General features: G+C 45.3%; 6 protein-coding genes across 6 annotated transcripts, besides 5 other annotated features; 3 read left to right on the forward strand and 3 right to left on the reverse strand.

Moving 5' to 3' along the window:
- Nucleotides 1-1,446: 1,446 nt before the first annotated feature.
- ACLA_091670 (uncharacterized protein) lies at nt 1,447-2,533 on the forward strand (the record flags this gene model as incomplete). The annotated part of the gene is made up of 3 exons (XM_001272894.1): nt 1,447-2,117; nt 2,167-2,372; nt 2,475-2,533. The coding sequence occupies 3 exons, from the start codon at nt 1,447-1,449 to the stop codon at nt 2,531-2,533; spliced, it is 936 nt and encodes a 311-aa protein (XP_001272895.1).
- Nucleotides 2,534-6,906: 4,373 nt separating this feature from the next.
- ACLA_091680 (uncharacterized protein) lies at nt 6,907-7,193 on the reverse strand (the record flags this gene model as incomplete). Its single annotated transcript, XM_001272895.1, has 2 exons — nt 6,907-7,060; nt 7,147-7,193. 2 exons carry the CDS (start codon nt 7,191-7,193, stop codon nt 6,907-6,909), a joined length of 201 nt encoding a protein of 66 aa, XP_001272896.1.
- A 461-nt stretch (nt 7,194-7,654) lies between these two features.
- ACLA_091690 (uncharacterized protein) lies at nt 7,655-8,640 on the forward strand (the record flags this gene model as incomplete). Its single annotated transcript, XM_001272896.1, has 3 exons — nt 7,655-7,674; nt 8,110-8,262; nt 8,313-8,640. The coding sequence occupies 3 exons, from the start codon at nt 7,655-7,657 to the stop codon at nt 8,638-8,640; spliced, it is 501 nt and encodes a 166-aa protein (XP_001272897.1).
- Nucleotides 8,641-8,925: 285 nt separating this feature from the next.
- On the reverse strand, nt 8,926-9,517 carry ACLA_091700 (uncharacterized protein; the record flags this gene model as incomplete). The annotated part of the gene is made up of 2 exons (XM_001272897.1): nt 8,926-9,324; nt 9,386-9,517. 2 exons carry the CDS (start codon nt 9,515-9,517, stop codon nt 8,926-8,928), a joined length of 531 nt encoding a protein of 176 aa, XP_001272898.1.
- Nucleotides 9,518-11,316: 1,799 nt separating this feature from the next.
- Nucleotides 11,317-11,349: a microsatellite.
- Nucleotides 11,320-11,348: a microsatellite.
- An 810-nt stretch (nt 11,350-12,159) lies between the features above and the next one.
- On the reverse strand, nt 12,160-12,991 carry ACLA_091710 (uncharacterized protein; the record flags this gene model as incomplete). The annotated part of the gene is made up of 2 exons (XM_001272898.1): nt 12,160-12,383; nt 12,448-12,991. 2 exons carry the CDS (start codon nt 12,989-12,991, stop codon nt 12,160-12,162), a joined length of 768 nt encoding a protein of 255 aa, XP_001272899.1.
- Nucleotides 12,992-15,506: 2,515 nt separating this feature from the next.
- Nucleotides 15,507-15,556: a microsatellite.
- Nucleotides 15,520-15,551: a microsatellite.
- Nucleotides 15,557-16,631: 1,075 nt separating the features above from the next.
- On the forward strand, nt 16,632-18,144 carry utr2 (putative cell wall glucanase (Utr2); the record flags this gene model as incomplete). The annotated part of the gene is made up of 3 exons (XM_001272899.1): nt 16,632-16,755; nt 16,829-17,269; nt 17,351-18,144. 3 exons carry the CDS (start codon nt 16,632-16,634, stop codon nt 18,142-18,144), a joined length of 1,359 nt encoding a protein of 452 aa, XP_001272900.1.
- A 323-nt stretch (nt 18,145-18,467) lies between these two features.
- Nucleotides 18,468-18,492: a microsatellite.
- Nucleotides 18,493-18,964: the final 472 nt, after the last annotated feature.

The following is an 18,964-nucleotide window of genomic DNA, read 5'->3' on the forward strand; positions in this document are numbered from 1 at the left end:
GAGGGGGTCAAATTGATTCCTAACCCTGAAATGACATTGAAAGGAGCGCGGGATGATGCTATTCTTTGTATCCTCGGCCCTGAAATCCATGAAGCAATAAAGACAAGCCGAATGCGCAAGAAGGAGCTAGAGGAGGGCAATCACGTAACTGAATGTGTCTCAATGATATTTACGAACAGATCTGATGAAGGGGCGGTTATCAACTTGTCCTTAGGGCTGAAAGGTGGCGCTCAAATACAAAACAAGTTATATACATAGAATGTGAACTTGGCCCTAGCAGTGTTGGAATTATCCTTCCTTGACCTTGCCTCCAACAAAATACAACTCAATACCAGTGGGCAGTTTTACTTGGCCGGTAAGCTTGCTGTGCACACACCCCTCCCCTTTGTTTTCATAGACCGTAAGAGCGCTACATCCTGCCCAGTATACCCATTGATCTTTGCCTTCAACCCACTTAATCTTATTCGAAGGAAACGAGGAGAAGTCTATGGTGGAGTCGAGATCTTGGGGGTCAAACGGCTAAGATATGTCAGCTTGGCCACCCCATGAATAGGAAAAGCGACTCACCATCAGATGTATTCTCGTCTTTTTGAAGGCGTGTGAGCTTAGCCAAGCTCTGGAACGAAACGCAGCGTTTGTACGAGTCTCTGTAGAGGGCTTCTTTGCTTGAAAGGCGTAGCCGCTTGTCGCTGAATAGCAAAATTATCTTTCTTAGAAACTTAGTTCCCAGGAGGCATATCGACAGTAGGGATCTTCCACACTTTCGCCATCACAACCATTTTCGATGAATTTATAACATTAGCGGGGTAATGGCTGAACGGTTGGTGTCATATGACGCGCCCGATCGCTGAGTACAGTGGTAGTTGGGCATCAAATTCAAAACAAGGCATAATTCGCTAGGATGAGTTCTAAGAAAGCTGAGCCAACGAGGAAAAGGCGATTTCTCAATATTATTGAACTTGGAATAATTCTTTTAATAACAGTAGATACCATTACCTTGGCTTCTCCCATGTTCATTTTCTATATCTCGCTTTGGGCTATCCCGCTCATCTTGTCCATTAAATCCACGCTAGGGAGGCCTTTCCAAAACTACCAATAGTTTCCCACGCCGTAATTTGTGGATTTGCTTACTCTGCCTTTGCAGGTAATCTTACATTTTGGGTCCAAAAGTGGCAGCCTTATCTTACTGCAGGCAAGATAGTGGCGGGTACTTTACATCAACTTGATTGAGACCTGTTGCCATGCATCCTACGGCACATCCAGATGTGATGGAGAGACGATGCGCTACATTGTCGCACGCGGTGGTTCATCGGAGGACAGCCATATAAGAAGGCATGCTGTCGCAGGAATCTCTGAACCTCGAGCATCATTGACCCAGTCAGATCGTCAATTTATCGTAGCAACCTGCGCAAAGCTGCATCAAAATATTTCAATCAATTATCCAACATGGCATCTTACCAAAAGGCAAGGACTGCACCTCCATCTCCATGTCTTCAAGTCGTGACGCCTCATGACAGACCCCGTCAGGCACTGTCCTTATTGAGTACGGCCCAGGACGACCTGAAGCAACACTTTGTCGATGCTATCCAACAGGTGTTGTTGGAGATGGCCGTGGAGCCTACCTCTGAAAAGTCCCAACCCACCACTGCTAGTCTGCTGACGGACCTCCTGAAGGTCTTTCAAGACACACCGTCTTCCAATGCTACTGCCAGGCTCTCGAAGTTAGCGTCTGTTAGCGTAGAGAAGGACAATCATCATCAATTGCTTCTTAATAGTCAGGGTGGGACACCACCTAACAGCCCATGCATCACCCTGTTGGAGACTATCGCAATGGGCCAATTGAAAGAGCCCACTGACCCCCTTGTTCCTTCTAGCGATGACCCAAGTGCATATTCGATCTATGCAGAGGAGCCACAAGCAGGGAACTGCAAGGTCTCTGGAAATCCGAAATTGTCAGTCACTGACAACAACATTGATGGTGCAAGTCTGCCAAATATTGGACCACTGAATGATGGCCAATCAACGCCGAGTGCGGTTGATATAGCTGTCGCAAATGGAGAATGGTTAGTAGCAGGCGCTTGGCTGTCAAATGTGGAGAAGAGAGAAACTCATGGAGTGTAAGCAGTGCCATCTATTTGCTGAATACATTGCTAATCTCTGTCCTAGCTGCACCATAAAGAAAGACCAATACAAATGCTCCTCAGGACCTTTTGGCACCTCAACGCCTCAGTTTAATGCAAATGGGCTTGAGAGCCTGTTAGCGAACGCTGCTAAAATGAGACTCTGGGCTGACTCTCCAGCCACGGCAGATGGTCTTGACCTTTGTGAGGCTCGTGAGATCGAATCCGAAGGTCTTAGGGGTGACCATCAGGGTATACCTTATCTAGAAGTCTCCTATGTTCCCTTGGAGCCTGTTATAATGGACCAGTTAAAAGACCTTTTCTAAGCTGTGCTTGATTGCAAACCTCAAACAGCTTTTAGCAGCACAGAAAATGGTCCTGCTAGACCTGAGAAGAAGGCAGAGAATAATTAGGATGGCAATGACAAAAGGATTCTGGCCTCTAGGATGGAATACAAGACTGTTAACAAAGTATATGTTAAGCACTGTCACTATTCTATATCTGCTGATTATAAGCATAGCTGGAATTCTAAGATATATAAGTATAAGATTATTAATTCCCCTCCCCCACAGGATATAAGTGAGTTAGATGAATTTATATTTATTATCTGCAAGCATATCCATAAGTACAGCTAGCCCTTCCAGCTCTCTGACTAGCTAATATATGTCCAGAGAAACACACATATAATGCTATTATCTATATAGATATTAAGTCACCAGGCCTATAAGACACCTTAAGATGCATCCTAAAAGATGTTAGAACAGCAGGCCTTAAAGCAGACAAACCTGTAGTATGGCTACTTATACTTTATGTAGGCTTTCTTACTAATATCAGCATAGGTGGAGAGGAACTTATTATTCTATTTCCTCCTAGAGTTGAAAAATTTTGGCACTGGCTCTGATGGTGATACCATAGAAGAGGAAAGCATGCAACATCTGCTAATTAAGTACCTAGAGGAAGTATATGAGTTAACAACTAGTTAAATAAGCTCACTCCTGACTCACAGGAAAATAACATATAACTTGTTATAGGTGTTCTTTAAACCAGGTGCACTACTGTACATAACCTGCCCTTCCACAGGTCTGCCCCAGTGCGTTTATTACAGCTGCAGCAAAGAGATGAAGACAGTCTGGAACAGTGATTATTTTAAGATCCAGTGTCAGTATTTTGATTATGATGGAGAAGTATTCAGTGAATCTACTGAGATTTTGCAGATTAAAATGTTCTCTAGAGCCTACAGAATTAAAAATCTCCTAGTATATCTATTGAAATTCCACCCTGACCCGGAAATCTGGTCGCACCTAGTATCAGCTGGTTGAAAATTTGTGTCGCTTATTAGCTGTTACCATTAGTAATATGAAGGAAATATGTTTATCCAATATAAGGATTAACTAATGAAAGTCCATGTCAGTAGCAGGGTTATAGTTGATGCTCAGTAATTCCGGAAGTAGAATCCTAACTATGTAAGACTAATGACAAAAAGGCCCTATACTAATATATTTAGCCAAATTTTCAATCACAAAATTATTGACTGTGTCCAGAGTAACAGTATGGATCCTGGTGAGTTAAAGAAGGAAGAGCTAGTAATCTGTAGTCTAATAGTTCTTGGTTTCTCTCTGAATAAGAAGATTTGGGGTAAGTCAACGCTTGACTACTGGTGACTTAATTAGCTAATGTCACTAGGAGAATTTGCTGTAGAAGAGGTGGCTAAGATCTAATTCTCTAATGCGCCCTTTGACATGTTAGTAATCCCAGAGGATAAAAAGAAGGTCATTAAGTCTCTCACTAAAAGTCAGATCCACGCAACAACTAAGGGAAATTTTGATGACATTATTAAAGGAAATAGGTAAGGGGTCATCATACTCCTGCAGTATGTATCTAAAACCTCCCATAATAGCTAAAAGTTAACTGTTATGGGAAGCAGCCCTCCAGGTGTGGGGAAGACTTTAACAGTAGAAGCCATCTTAGAATGACTTTAGTAACTGCTCTACTCAGTATTTTGAGTCTTAAGTCCTCTTAACTGTATGGAAGCTAATAAATACAGATTTCTGCTGGTGATCTCAGTGCTTAAGCTAAGGAGCTTAAAGTCTAGCTAATATATACCTTCTGCATTATAAGTAACTAGAAGGCTGTTCTCCTCCTGGATAAAGCAGATATCTATCTGCAGTAATGGGATGACCTATATTTAGAATATAACCACCTTATTACTATGTTCTTGCGCACACTTAAGTATTATCCCAGTATCTTCTTCCTTATAATAAATATGCTCCAGGACTTCAATACAGCCATCCTTGACTAAATCTAGTTAAAGTTACAGTATTATAACCTGGGTCCACTAGCTTGACAGGCTGTCTTTAGGGATTTTATTACTAAGGTAGGAGCAGAAATATTAGAAGATGAGATATATAACTTCGCTGAGATTAGCCTGAATGGTTAGCAGGTAAGATGTCACTCCATCCAAGATGCTGGTGTATACTAACATATATCTGAAGATTAAGAATATTATTAAGCTTACATATAACATTACCTTATCTGAAGGTCTTCCACTACATATAGATCACATTTAATCAGCCCTCAGAGTAAATAAGTATACTATACCCACTCCTGGCTCTAAGGTTGACAACAGTCTCTATGACTATTAGGCACAGCTTAAGGGAATGCTAAAAGGATTTTAGCCACTATTTTATTTTGCCCCCTGTTTCCATCATTGAATATGTCTTTCTGTTCGATATTCATCCTCATTTAAGGGCAGGGTCGAATTCAGAAGTGTAGTTACAAGGAATTAATCTGAATTATGTCTCCATAGTGTCATCTCCTACCGGTCTAGGCATAGAGCGGACATGTCGATCCTCCCTGATCAACTGATGAGAACCCAGCCGGAGCAAGAGAGATTAGACGAAGAGGAAGGGTTATAATATAAGTGGGGCGCCGAAGACAGTGGACAAGTGCTTGTTGTAATTACGTATTCCATCTGGCTCTCTGTGTCAAAGACGGAAACAAGGTTTATTGGAAAAAAGGAACGCACCGTAAGTAGCATATCGGGTGCTCGTTTATTGCCACCTACAGTCAGATAAATCAGGCTGCACGGTTAGGCGATTCCCTGCACATTCTAGACTACCGGCCTTGGCGAAACCAATGTACAATGAAACACTACCGTTGACAGTGCTTAGTTACTGGCTGACATTGCTCACAGCAAGAACAACTCGTCATTACGGCGCGTACAGTACCTGTAGAGCATTGCATTTTCAAATACACCTCAGTCTTGCATGTGCCCAGTATTATATAAAGTATCTGAGGGCGCACAACTTGCAAATTCTCTGCTCTTTGCATTTAACCCTTCTATGGTATGTGCACCAAAATTGCTGGTACTATTGCTGCGCATGATGGCCTCCTGATGCTCTAATAAGGGTGAAGATCCTCCTCAAATATCTTGTTAACTAGCCCAGTATTTCTCACGTCTTCTAGCAATAGCCGATGCACAGATTACCGACTTTCTACTTTTCAGCCCTGTCCAGGTAGATCTTCAAAAGAGGACTGACGTCAAGCTCCTGAGAGAAAAGGACTGTAAGTTTAATTGGGACAACAAAGCCATCATGCCCAGGACTTCCATATTTGAAGATCTTAGCTGTTTCCACAATGCAACGCAGGAAACATTACATACTGTTCCCAAGCAGGCCCAAGCGTTGATTTTGTAAGCTCTCCGCCATTCGTAGAAAATGGCGTCAACAACGCTCACTTCGATATGCCAGGGTCATCTCTTCTGACACGTTGAAGGAAGCCCGGAAATACCAAGGGAACGGCGACTTTATTTCTGGCCTAGGATTAGATCTCAGGGCCCCTCAGCTAGAGTCCTATCATTCTGCATTTCATGGAAGCGGCTTGGATCGGGTCTTGGGTAGGTTAAACGTGGCTTTTATAATGATACTTCTGCTCACTTGTCACGAGACATTCGCTTCAGTGCTGGCACGGCTAATCAGCCTGATTCCCAAAATTACATCCCATATCAGCTGCAACCTTCGGAACGGAGATCTAACCTCGTGTATTACCGGTATGAGATTGGAAACAAACACTCAATATGCCTATTTTCAGAAAGACAAGTGGCATCTTCTTTCACCATACCAGAAAGGGATCGCGAAACGGTTGAATCCTTCAGAAGGTTTGAGAAACTGTCAGAGACATGATCGTTCTTCCTTCATCCATTTTGGAGCCATTTTGTGCTTCTTTATTATGTGATCGATACCAGGAATAAGCCCCTAGATAACTCCTTCCATAAACTACTTGCAATTGAATCACAACTCTTGGATGGAACTTTGATCAAGACGAGGCCCGCTGATGGATTCGGACAGCAAGTTCAGGATTTACACAAAATCCTGCGAGCTTTAATCACTCTAGAGCACTCTAATGAACACGATTATTTATTGATAGGCAAGATTCTTTTGGACCTCGACTTGCTTACCCAGGAGTATTTATCTCTTGGGGCCAACTTTGCCTTTGATGCCGAGACCGAGAGCTGCATTAAGAGTACCTTCCTATATTTGTAGCATCTCTGCGAAGATAGGAAGAGAAGATATAAAAATCGTAAGCAAAGAGCTTAAAATCTTGTTGAACTGGTACACTTGCCCAAACGCCTGTGCCAATCTTCGGGCTAAAAATTATAGCTTTATAACCTCACGGCCACCCGCGATAGTCTAACTTCTCTAGAAATAGCTCGGAAGAATGCTGATATCGCACAGGACACGAGAAGAGACAGCAATTCGATGTATGCTATCTCAATAGTCACTATGCTTTATCTGCCAGCAAGCTTGGTCTGCAGCTTCTTCGGCACCAACTTTTTCGCTCTAGAGGCTGAGAGCGATGGCCGTCTCACATTCTTAGTAGACAGATGTTGGATATACGGCTTGTCCACAGTATTGCTTACAACCTTTACCTTCTCTGTTTGCCTTGCATGGTAAAGAAGGATGAAGAGCAATGAATAAGCGATTGGTAATATTCAGCGAACAAAGTGATACTTTGTATATTCTTTTACTTTTTTCTCTCAGTGATACTGCCGTAAGAGTATGCGTCTATAGCCATAATATTACCTAGGGCACACACCCTCTACAGATGTACGGAGTAAAGTTACACCGCTATTATCAACTAATCTGAGAGATACTGGTTTATATGTATGTATATATGGATATATAAAATTTATTGCAAGATTGCAAAAATGCGCTGTCCGGCGTTCGTCGTTTATAGGTGCGAGAGCGAAGTGTTCGTTTCAATATCCTAGACATATCTTGGGGTGGTAGCCGCCCAGTAATTTCTCGGGTTACTATGCAGAAATCGCCAAGCCTTTCAATAAGTGGCTATCGCTGACAGGGATCAGGGGCCGCTCACTGTAATTGCGCGGGGTACTACGTCCGCGCCATTCCCTCGCGTGAGCAAGGGACCAAAATTTTATTATAGTTAAGCTCTTCTGTGGATGCGCTATAACATAGCCTCATTTCCTGCTATTTATCTAATGGATCGTACACAGCATCAGCAGTTCACCAACCATGCCGCGCAGTATGCTGCTGTAAGTGAGAGGGTGCTTCAAGAAGGGCATACGACTCGGCCTGATCACACCACCAAAGTGTACGCTCATGGGCAGAAGTGGTGGAAGGTCCCCCTGCCCCTTCCCTCTGCCTCTGCTATGGAGACGCTAATCCTTAGAGACTATGTAGGAATGGTGTACCGAGATGCAATTCGTGGACGGGGAGCTTGTTAGCAACGACAAGCTCCTGCTGTACATTAACACGAAAATCATCGGCCGGCCAGCTGAAGGCACGCGGATAAAGAAGCGAGCTCGTACTAATGACAATGGAGATTCTATTATTCCCACTATCTCAAAGAGAACAGTAGAAGGGGAGGTGTCCGCAATCATGAGTCTCTGGAACTTTCAGTATAGCAGTCCATCACGCCCGGTCAAGGAACCGCCTGTGCGAAGCGAGGCCCTAAAATTATTACTCAGGTCAAACCTAGCTAAGGAGGCCTCTAGGAAGAAGGAAGAGTTCAAGGACCGTGCACTTAGCACGTTGCAGGATGGCTATAACACAGAGCAGATGGCCGACGTTATACACTTCTGCTGGGAGGGATGGGAGGCTGCTGCTGATGATCCTAAGCGGTTATTGCCAGTGACAATAGAGTTATTACGGCGATTAATTTCTTGTTCAGCCACACGATGCTGCTCAGAGGGGAGAATATTCGTGCAGCTCAATTACCCGATCTCTTCGGCATGGAGCTAGAGCACGAAGGGCCCATGGCCTGTCCTATGATATTCATGAACAATGGAAAGACAAATCAACTGAACCGACTTGAGTACGGCATTGCGGCACGCTATCGCCATGTGCAACGCTGCCCGATGGGGCACCTGGCTTTTTACCTCTTCTTCCGATGGAACATCCTCCGAGAGGAACATCCAACATTCAGCAAGCGCGAGCAGTGGTACGGAATACATATGCTTAGTGGTGTTGATCGTTTGACAGTAGGGGAAGGTGGCTGAGCCGGTCGGAATGGATTGAGGAATTACGCATTTGCAGATGCAGACGCCCAGTTAACAAGCTATGCGTCGGAGTAAACAGATAAGGAGGGGAGAGACTACACAATTTCTGAAGGACTGTGTTGCAATCAACGCTAGACACTGAAGGATGGATTGATGGGTATGTTTGATATGGGAATCAAGAAAGTACCCACACAAAGCCTTATTTCGCACGCTGTAGATTCGGTACCACTTGCACCGCCGAACATCCGCTCAATGCCGCCCCTCACATGGTTGTCCAGGTTACTTTCAACCATCTTGCTTCTGATGGGCAGCATCTGCAGAGTCGACTAGGGACCCCTTCAAACCTTCCAAGACCCCGTTGATACCATTTTCGATCTTCTGGTGTGCTTCCTTGTAATGGGAAAGCAGGACATTATATTCCAAAAAATGGTGTTCTGCCTGCTGGTTCTTATCAGAGAGGCTGGCATTGGCGTTCTTGAGCTGCTGGTTTTCTTTGTCGAGGCGCTGACTTTCAGCATTCTTGGCGACGTAGGACTCCCACAAGCGCCGGTAGAGGGCTACGAGGCGTGCTGCCTGGGCAGCTAGAATGGGGTCCTTCTCGTCCAATCGTTCCAGCTCACGGGCCAAGGGTCTGAAAGACTCCATGACTGATAGCACTTTCTCATCATTGGTGGGAGGTTCCGGCTGTGGAAGTATAATGAGTATGGCGTTCTTGGGTTCCTGCAGCACTTGCTTCTTCACATACCTGTGTGGAATCTTGATTAGGTGACTCTATGGGTTTTGCGCCTCTGCTTTCGTTAGCAGGACCAGATTGACTCAAGGACGATTCACGCTTGCGTTTGGGTGGATGTTCCAGGTAGGGGGCTGTTGCTTCCATAGCGCAGATGCTTATGTTTGACAGAGGTAATCCGAATGGACAGAGGGAGGGGATTCAGACATAACACATGTTCCACAATGCTTATATAGGAAATACAGTGCATCTCTGCGGCAGAGAGAAGAGATCTTCATGTTTGCTCCTGTACAATACCAGCCTATAAGAATACGAGGACATAAATGATCACCGGTCATCTGAGGCGTCTTAATTTCCTGAGGAGACACCAGTCGCATAACGGAGGCTTTCAAAGACAAATGATTGTTATAAAAGGACAACACAGGCCAATTTGCGCAGTATCATCGGCCAGTCTATATTCCCAGGTATCTATATATGAGTACTTCCCTGGCTAAAGATCGGGTCAATAAAACGGAAGAAATGCGTCTCCCACACACATTCTCATCTACCTTCTCATTCAGATTCTGTCCGACAAAAGAGAGTCTCGCCTTTAATGTAGTAGCTCGCCGCTATTCGACGCCGGCGATCTCTTGCTACTACCCTAACTTATAACTATGAGTAAGCGAAGGTGAATGGTATGTTTTGACTCTGGTTTTTATCGGCGTAAATCCGGTCCCACGCTGCTGCTGTATCGCTACTACCCTCTTGAGAAGTCTGTTAGTCGGTATGAAGTGGCCGAGGAGCTTCTATCGTTCGCGATGGCTATTTCTATAGCTTAAAGCTGCTCTATAAGAAAGCGGCTTATCTCGATCAATAATGACCGAAGACAAGCACTGATCTGTGCTAATAGACTCGCCGCCGCATTCATCAGACCCAATAGAAAATAATACAGAAAATGAACGCCAGCGGCGGTCGCTAAGACAACCTATATTGCCTAAACTGGGTACATTGTCGAATTCAAAGCGAACGTACATTGCTTATGTATCCGCATCTCAAAGAGTAGAGCTTATTATACTCAGCCTATAACACTTTACTATAGGCAACAGTAAAATCCAGGATGATGCTACAGTGATTTCTTTCTCACATTACGGAACATCAATATGGTAAAACCTATCTTCTCCCATTTCATTCTGCTTCCCACTTGCGGTCCTGATCCCATTACTGCAGAAAATGGATTATGATTGGATGAAAGGAATCTAACCTAACTAAGGACTCTGAAGCTCAGTAAGTTTGGCATTAGTTGGCGTCCCGAACTTGTGGGGTGTTTACCATGTGTATTAGCGGCATCGCGCCGGGAACAACAATAGGTATAATATACTGCAACTGCAGCAAGCATCCACACTATCAGAATGGTAGGAGCAAATATGACGTGGAGATTTGTTTGAGCTAATCGCGATGTTGCTGCCTGAGATTGTCTTTCAACATATAATCCTCGTGGTCCAATTTAAAGAATGCTCTGCCCCTCAGAGATCTGTCCGACGAGATACAGAGGATTACTATAAATGATCACGATCTTATACAGGTAACCAGGCATATAGAGATAGGATAGCTCCCCAGTGGGCCGGGCTTCCATCCAAAAGACCACGACTTCTCAACTGTCGTCGAACCCCAAGCACGCGCCAATTTTGACTTCCGACCGCGCACTCAATCCTAGTATCACGAATGTAGTATCCTATACCGGCGGGAGTTTCTCTTCTAAGGCCTACCTGGTTCGCAAACAAAAGTCAGGAAATCTCTTATATACTTTTCAGACTGTCCGGGTTGCCTGAAATATCGTCATTATAGAGCGGGTTTCGTCAAGACTGCGTTTCACGACCCCAACTTGATATAGAGTACATTTATCTGGCATAGACAGAAATAATTGAAATGGTGGTCTTCATTTTCAGATTGATTTCAAAGATTTGATGTTCTTTTTTTTTTTTTTTTTTTTTTTTTTTTTTCCGCAAGAGCAAGGCAAAGTCTCGAACCATCTGTACTGATCAACCTTTCATTGTTAACTCTCAAACCTTAGATGTCGAAATTGTTTGCTACTAAGGTCAAATCAAATTCGCTGCTGTCCTGATTCAAACATTCTGTACTGATTCCATGTCTGTGGTGACGTAAGCCGTGAGCAGAACGAAGAAACATACATCTGCGTCCTGGATGGAGGTAGGCCATATATGAGGAAGCATGCTGGAGCTGACCTTTTTACTCGATGCTATGTCGGCGCTGTATTTATATTAAATCTCTTCTCATTGCTTTTAATTGTTCTATTCTATTTGTATTACCTATTTTTAGTCTCCTGAAACTTTGTTTAATATGTGCTTTCTTTTCAGAAGGACTCTGCTATCTGCCTTGAAACATCTGTTTCAGATTTGGCAAATGATCGTTCTTATTGGCACAAATTCGACACATGTGACTGGCGGGTAAAGACCTCTTCCTCAAGCGCATTTCGAAACTGCGAGCTAAGGGGACTTCGCTATTTCGCTTGTCCGGGATTGATTCATACCTTAGCTTATTGAAGCTTTGCTTGCATATTACTTTAACATGACGAGAGAACTATGTAACTAAAGTACGAGCAAGTGTATCAGGTGTTGTGGGACCAGCCCTTGATACGCAGTGTAAGGACAAAAAAGCAACAGGTTGGAGTACAAACGGTCAGGCTGGAGGTGCACACCTAGAAATCTAAATTGGGCCAAGGGCAGACAACGGCCGACGTGATACAGTTCCATGCACTCTCTCAGCATGGTTCATCAATGCGGATTTACTCTCTAAGTCTTTCCTGCAGATGCTGCATTTGACCTGCATATCTTTCGGATATGGCATGACGTGAATGTCAACAAAGTGACGACCGAGGGATCCAGGGGTGTGAAAGCTTTTGACTCGCTGATGATCTGGTAAACAAGGATTCCCAAGGCAAAGGAAACAAATCGTCGGCCGCTGATGTTGAGCTTTAATGCAAACAGACGCAATTGCAAGGGAAAGTGTGGTCTTTCTGTCATTAGGTAAGGGGCATTCTTGCCTTTTCGAGGCGGGGGAAGAAGGCAAGTCATCTGTACCGCGACGTTTCTGGGTCATTTTCGGTCGCTTTGTGGGTGAACCCTCTTCCACATCACAGAAAGTGATAATCGCATTGATTGCAGCAATCCGACGTTGATACTCCTTTTCGACAGTCGGGCCTGGCATGGTCAAGAGGGTGTCGATCAATGTCATATGCTGAGGGGTCATATATCCTGTCCGCTCCAGAGCACCCATCACCTCTTCATCCACCACTTTTCCAGCGAGTTGCCTCTCACTGTCAATGACCGGCTGCTCATTCTTATATCGTTCCAGATTCTCACGCACCAAGCGGTTACGTTGTCGTTGCCACTCATTCCGAGCCACCCGCTGTGCCCGACTATGCCTTTGGGTCGCGCGCAGGTACTTTCTCTCCCACCGCTCTACAGCGTCGAGTGCCCGACGAGTGGGGCCTCGGAGTTCCTGTTTCAACTTCTTTTGTTGTAGGTAATCACCAAATTTTCGCTGGAAGTCCTGTTCTGCTATTTCGAAAGCTTGCTTCTTCTGCGCCCGAGATTTTTTTCTTTCGATGACTTTCTTCTGCATCTCGGATACCTTTGGAACTTTGCTGACAATGCTAGTGTCCTCTAATTTGTAAGGTCGACGGGGGTCAATTGATCGGCTCATGGATGCTGCAAACCGCATCAGTTTTTTTTGGGCCGGCAGCCCCCGAACAATCGCCTGAGCGTCAACGTGGATGCCCACACTATAGTGTTTGACAAAAGTGTTGATGCTAGCATGCTGCAACATCACGTTTTGGAGCTCGTTGGTAACGTCCGCTGTTCGTCAGAAGATGGTCGCGTTAGTATGGACGCAGTTATATCCACCCTGGAACAAGGTAAGAAAACTCACGGCTGTCATTGAAAGCTTTCGCTGCACCGTAACGGAGACAATACGGCTTTGTGACGCCAAGGGCGTCGAGCGTTAGTTGGACTCGCAAAACGGCGTCAAGTGTAGCTGTTTTTGGCCGCTGGCTAACTGTTTCATCGTTAAATAGAGTAAAAGAGTAATATAAAGTTTTATAAGGAGTAATCTAGGCTTATAACCTATTAATAGGGAAGGATTATAACTATATTATAGTAAGAATAAAAATATATCTATTAATTATCTATTTATCTAAGTATAGGCTATATAGGAGTTAAGGTATCCCTCCTGTTGCTAGTTAGGTCACATAATCCAGGATCAGGTGATCTGGATCACCTGATACTAGGTCACGTGATACCAAAGCCTGGTTGGTCTGTATCAACATGAGGGAGCGATCATCCCGTGTCTCAGTCACTTCTCAATGCAATTGAGTCGGGCCCGTTTTGTGTAACCGATATCGACGAGATGGCGTCAAGATGACGGTGGTTGGAATATGGCCTGGAGGTAAAGAGATAATGTCACAGGATGGATTATGGAAGCCGTTGGTGAAGCCTCTGCGATATTTTTGGGGGGGGGGGGGTTTTTTTTTTTTTTTCTTTTTCTGGCTGGGACTCAAGCCTTCCCACAGTGTTGTACAAACTTGAGGGTTGGGTAGTAGATAGGTACCTCGGAAGAAATTGTAGAGGGCGATACTTTTAAATACTCTTAAGCTGGTGATTTGGTTGTTGGACAGGGTTCTGTCTCATGTTGAGCCGGTCTTGAATCCTGATGAAGGGGCAGATGGCCAATACTTTACTCATGTGCCTCATGGTTACCTAGACTCGAGTATTTCCTCATAATTCTCGATAAAAGTAGTCAGACGCTTCAAAATTTGTCAGTGTCCCTGATTTATTTCGTCTATTTCCTTCTGTTCGCCGAATGCTTCGCTTCGCAGTTTGGTGCATTCCAGTAAGCGCATGAGCTCTACTCTGTAGTGGCAAGACCTAAAAATAATTCTTCAGGCTCAGGTGTCAAACCATCGTATTGTCAGAGTCAACGAGCTCGAGGGACTTGCTATAGATACGGCGTGCTCTGTATCAAGGTAAGTCATGAGTCTCCTTTTCTCTTTGGCACTGCCAATGCATTCCAAGTCCCCAGCTGCTGTACCAAAAAGCCCACCAAGAGAACCCAAGAGCATTCCCAATTTCACATAGGGGCTGTGTCTCAATTAGGAGGTGCTCGGGTGCCTGTTTGGAGTCTTCTGTACTCCGTAGTTAAAACCAGGTCTTGTTTTTATTTTTATTTTTTTGGTGAAGCACTACAGTTTAGTACTAGGGACTCGAGTATTGACTATTGAGGAGAGCAACCAAGGAAGAAGCATCATGTTGAATAGTGAAATGTTTCATGTCGTACGATATCAGACATGTAAAGATGTTAGAAATTCAGAAATCACTTGTCTGATTGGCTTAGAGCAGTTCATCGATTCAAGACACAGATTGTGCCCGGATACTACTGAGAGACTCTGAGGCACCTTAGGACTTACTCCGTAGGTGCTCGGTACTATACGAGGTACTACCTGGGTATCTAGTAAGATGAGCCCCTCGATGGTTCCACATAGCAGGTAAGACAGCGCTGTCTGTGTGTCTGAGTGGCCAGATGTCTCCTACAGTCCCGTCCACCTATCGTTTTTCTTTTCTTTTCTTTCTTTTATTTCTTTTAAATTAAACCACAACGTACTGACGTAGTACGTACTCTGTCGATGTTGAATAATGCATGAATAAGCGATAGTTGATTTCGAGTCAATATCCGTCAATATCCCGGCCTCATGGAACTCCCATCAGGTCCAGGGTCAAGTGGTATTTTGGGATATTCGGGTATTATTATTACCTGACCGATAAGCGCTATCCAAATTCAAAATCCGCTAGTAACCGGTTCGCCAATCGGTTTGCGGCTCCACGAGACACTCAGCCGGGTCATAGTCACAGATATGGAAGGACCATCGAAAAAGAACAGGCATAAAATTTTTAACATTCAAATTTCATGAACGCTTTTGAGTTTTGGATGCGTGTGGGTGGGTCAGGGACATTGGTACTAGCGGTATGGTTACATTCGGTAATTATGTTCTGCTCCAGTTGCTCGACAGAGTATGGCATACTCCGTATTATCACGTCGTGGGGTGTGACTGTTCTGGAAAAATCAATGATTTTTATTCAAACGGAAAAAAAGAAAAGAAAATAAAATAAAAATTAAAAATAAAAATAAAATTAATATTACTCCGTAATATCTGGCCGCGAATTCCTCAAGTATTTCACCTGATCTTGATATCCTCAGAGATACAGAGTATCTATACCATCCACAACTGATTAAAGTAGGATGACTGAATGCGGATCCTCATCAGATCCAACTCCTGATCCCCAACTGCATACCTTATGTATCTACTACTATCTAGTTGTCACTTGGCCTGGACATCTCGTGCTGTGTAATCTGTATGGAAAACGGTCGACGCCATCAAAGTCCAACGAACCAACTACCAAGCCATGCACACAACAAATCAGCGGACTGGCTTTCGCAGCCGGGGATGAGCTGGACCAGGCTAACTCTCACTGACCGGCTAGCTAATAATACTACTCGGGATAGTGAGTACTGTGAGTTAGTTAGTTCAATGACTAGATACTGACTAGGCATATTAAAATCCGCCCCCCGACTTCTTGATCACCTTCTCCTTTTTCTTCCCTGGATCGACGGATGATTATCACTGTTCTACTACTGTAGTATCAAGTAGTGAGCAGGAGAAGGTTGACAAAGAACCGAAACTCCACAGAGACAAAAGAAAAGATTATCACGCTCGTTTTCCCCAGACTACTTTCTTACTTTTCTACGGAACTGTCGACACTTTCTTTTTCCCACTCCCCCGTCTCTGCTCCGACTCTCGCTTTTCCTCTAACTATCGACTATCATTTACTCTCCTCCAGCCGTTCCAGGTTCTCGCTCATTGAAGTTCTAACACTATCCTCTCGTTGATTGGTGCGTCATTTCGATTGCACTGATATTCGTCTGCCTGTCGGACACATCCATCCATATATTCCCGTCCACCGTTCCACTGCGATACTTGGTACGCTTCTCCCCCATTAATCGGTTCAAAAACAATATTTGTAACCTTTTTAATGAAGAGCTTCTTTGGTTCTCGTTGCTGACTCTTTTCCCCCCTCCCCACCGTCCCAGATCCCTCGTTCTCTCGCCTTCTGGTGACCCTGATTTTTGCTTCTTTCTATACACGTTTTATCCCCCTTCCCCATCTGGACGTCGTTGTACATATCAGATCGCTTGTACATCATCAGTCACCATGGTGCGCATCACTTCTTCGCTCTATCTGGCCACTCTGGCCGCGACAACGGCTTTCGCCGCGTCCGACCCTCCTTCTTGCAGTCAAGACAATCACTGTCCGGAAGAATGGCCTTGCTGCTCTCGTAAGTTGGACCAAACCCTTCCCCGCTCCCCGGGTCTCTTGCTCAATTGTTCTCTAATCTTTCTTCTTTCCAGTGTATGGCCAGTGCGGTACTGGCGCTTACTGTTTGGGTGGTTGCGATCCTCTGATGTCTCACTCGCTCGACTCCTGTGTCCCTGAACCCACCTGCCAGAGCAAGACCTACAAGGGCTGGTCGAATCTCGACGGCTTCGCCGAGAACACCAAGTACCTGGGCGATGCCTCAAAGTCTGACTGGGTCTATAGCGGCTATCCCAAGATAGAAGATGGAAACCTCCTCCTCACCATGCCCAAGGAAAGCGTCGGCACTCTCATTGCGAACAACCACTATCTCTGGTACGGCAAGATCACGGCCAAGGTCAAGAGCAGCCGTGGCGCTGGTGTGGTTACCGGTTTCATCCTGATGTCCGACACCAAGGACGAAATCGACTACGAGTTCGTTGGTGCTGATCTGACCAACGTTCAGACCAACTTCTACTTCCAGGGTGTCCTCGACTGTAAGTGTTGATCACAAAAAAAGCCTTGAAAAGCATGAGCATCAGATATGCTAATCACTTTTCCCTTTCTTATATTTACAGACAACAACGGCGCAAACGCATCGGTGCCTGGTGGTGACACTTTCGGCGAATGGCACGAGTACAGCATTGACTGGAAGCCCGACGCTCTTACCTGGTCCGTGGACGGTGAGGTGAAGAGAACCCTGACCCGTGAATCTACCTTCAACAAGACCAGCAACCGCTATCAGTACCCCCAGACCCCCTCCAGAATGCAGCTGTCCCTGTGGCCTGCCGGTCAAGCCAGCAACGCCCCGGGTACCATCAGCTGGGCCGGTGGACAGATCAACTGGGACAGTGAGGACATTAAGAAGGACGGCTACTTCTCGGCCAGCTTTGCAGAGATCACCGTCGAGTGCTACGACCCCCCTAAGGGCGCCGACATCAAGGGCAGCAAGTCCTACATCTTCACCAACAACGACGGTCTGGAAAGCTCCGTCCGCATCACCGACAACAAGACTGTGCTCGCCTCGTTCGGCGCCACCGGTCTGAACATGGATCTCGGTGCCAGCACTTCCGCTTCGGGCGGCGCCAACAAGACCAGCAGCGGCGCCAACACCATTCCCTCGGGCAACGGTGGCTCTGCGAATGTGCCCGGTAACTCTCAGGGTGGCAACAGCAGCAGCAGCAGCACTGGCTCCAGCTCCGGCTCTGCATCGAGCGGCTCCAGCGACTCCAGCAGCTCCGGCGGCTTCAGCCAGGGCACCGGCTCCTCGGGGGCCAGCAACAAGAACGCCGCTCCCTCCCAGAGCGAGCGTGTCATGAAGGGCTCCTTCTTCGCCGTGCTGGTTGCCGTCGTGGTTCTGGTGACACTGTAAGAGGCAACCTACGCTTGGATCTCCCTCCGCACCCCCTTTTTTTCACACATGTTACTAATTTTTTTTTCTTTTCTTTTTTTCTTTCTACCTTGCCCATGATTTTGAAAATCTTCTTGTGCATGTCTTCTTTTCCCCACTTTATCTTCTTGTTCTATACCTGGCGTTTCCCTCTCCCTAACCAACCCAACTGAAACGCTCTTCCATACTCGATTAACTATTTTGCGCCTTTTTTTTTATACTGTATCCCTCACCAAATATTGGTTTGGACGTTTTTGATGTTAAAGTAATGATCCGCGCAATGGGACGCGACTGCGCCCACCTCGACAGAAACAGAAACAGAAACAGAAACCTAAAATTCCCACCGGCGAACCGTCAATCGTCGTTCTTTGGACATATACATGTGCAATACGCTTACGCATACACATATCCCATTTTGTGAAAGATATTTAACCTATTATGCGAGGTTGGCGGTACTCATTGTCATGGATCTGGTGGGTTTGATAGCGTAGTTTTGAGTAAAATACATGATTTGTTTCCCAAGTTGTTTTTCATCAATTCACAAGTAGGTTTGAAACCCGTCCTCCGCTGGAGCAAGATGTCGGACTCCTGGGTGTAACAAGAGAAGAGAAGAGAAGGGGAGGGGGAGATATGCGTTTTCATAGTGCGTAGTGTCTTATCTTCTTCCTTTTCCTTACGAGAAGCTGGATATGAGTGAGATGACTTACGAGGGCCGCCATGGCACTTTTATTTGGACGATCCTTCAACTGTTCAAGTAGAAGTTCGAGTCAATGACAAAAAAGGTATCCTCAATATAAAGGAT

The sequence above is a fragment of the Aspergillus clavatus genome, genomic scaffold, assembly GCF_000002715.2.
Source record: "Aspergillus clavatus NRRL 1 1099423829798 genomic scaffold, whole genome shotgun sequence".
NCBI classification, from domain to species: domain Eukaryota; kingdom Fungi; phylum Ascomycota; class Eurotiomycetes; order Eurotiales; family Aspergillaceae; genus Aspergillus; species Aspergillus clavatus.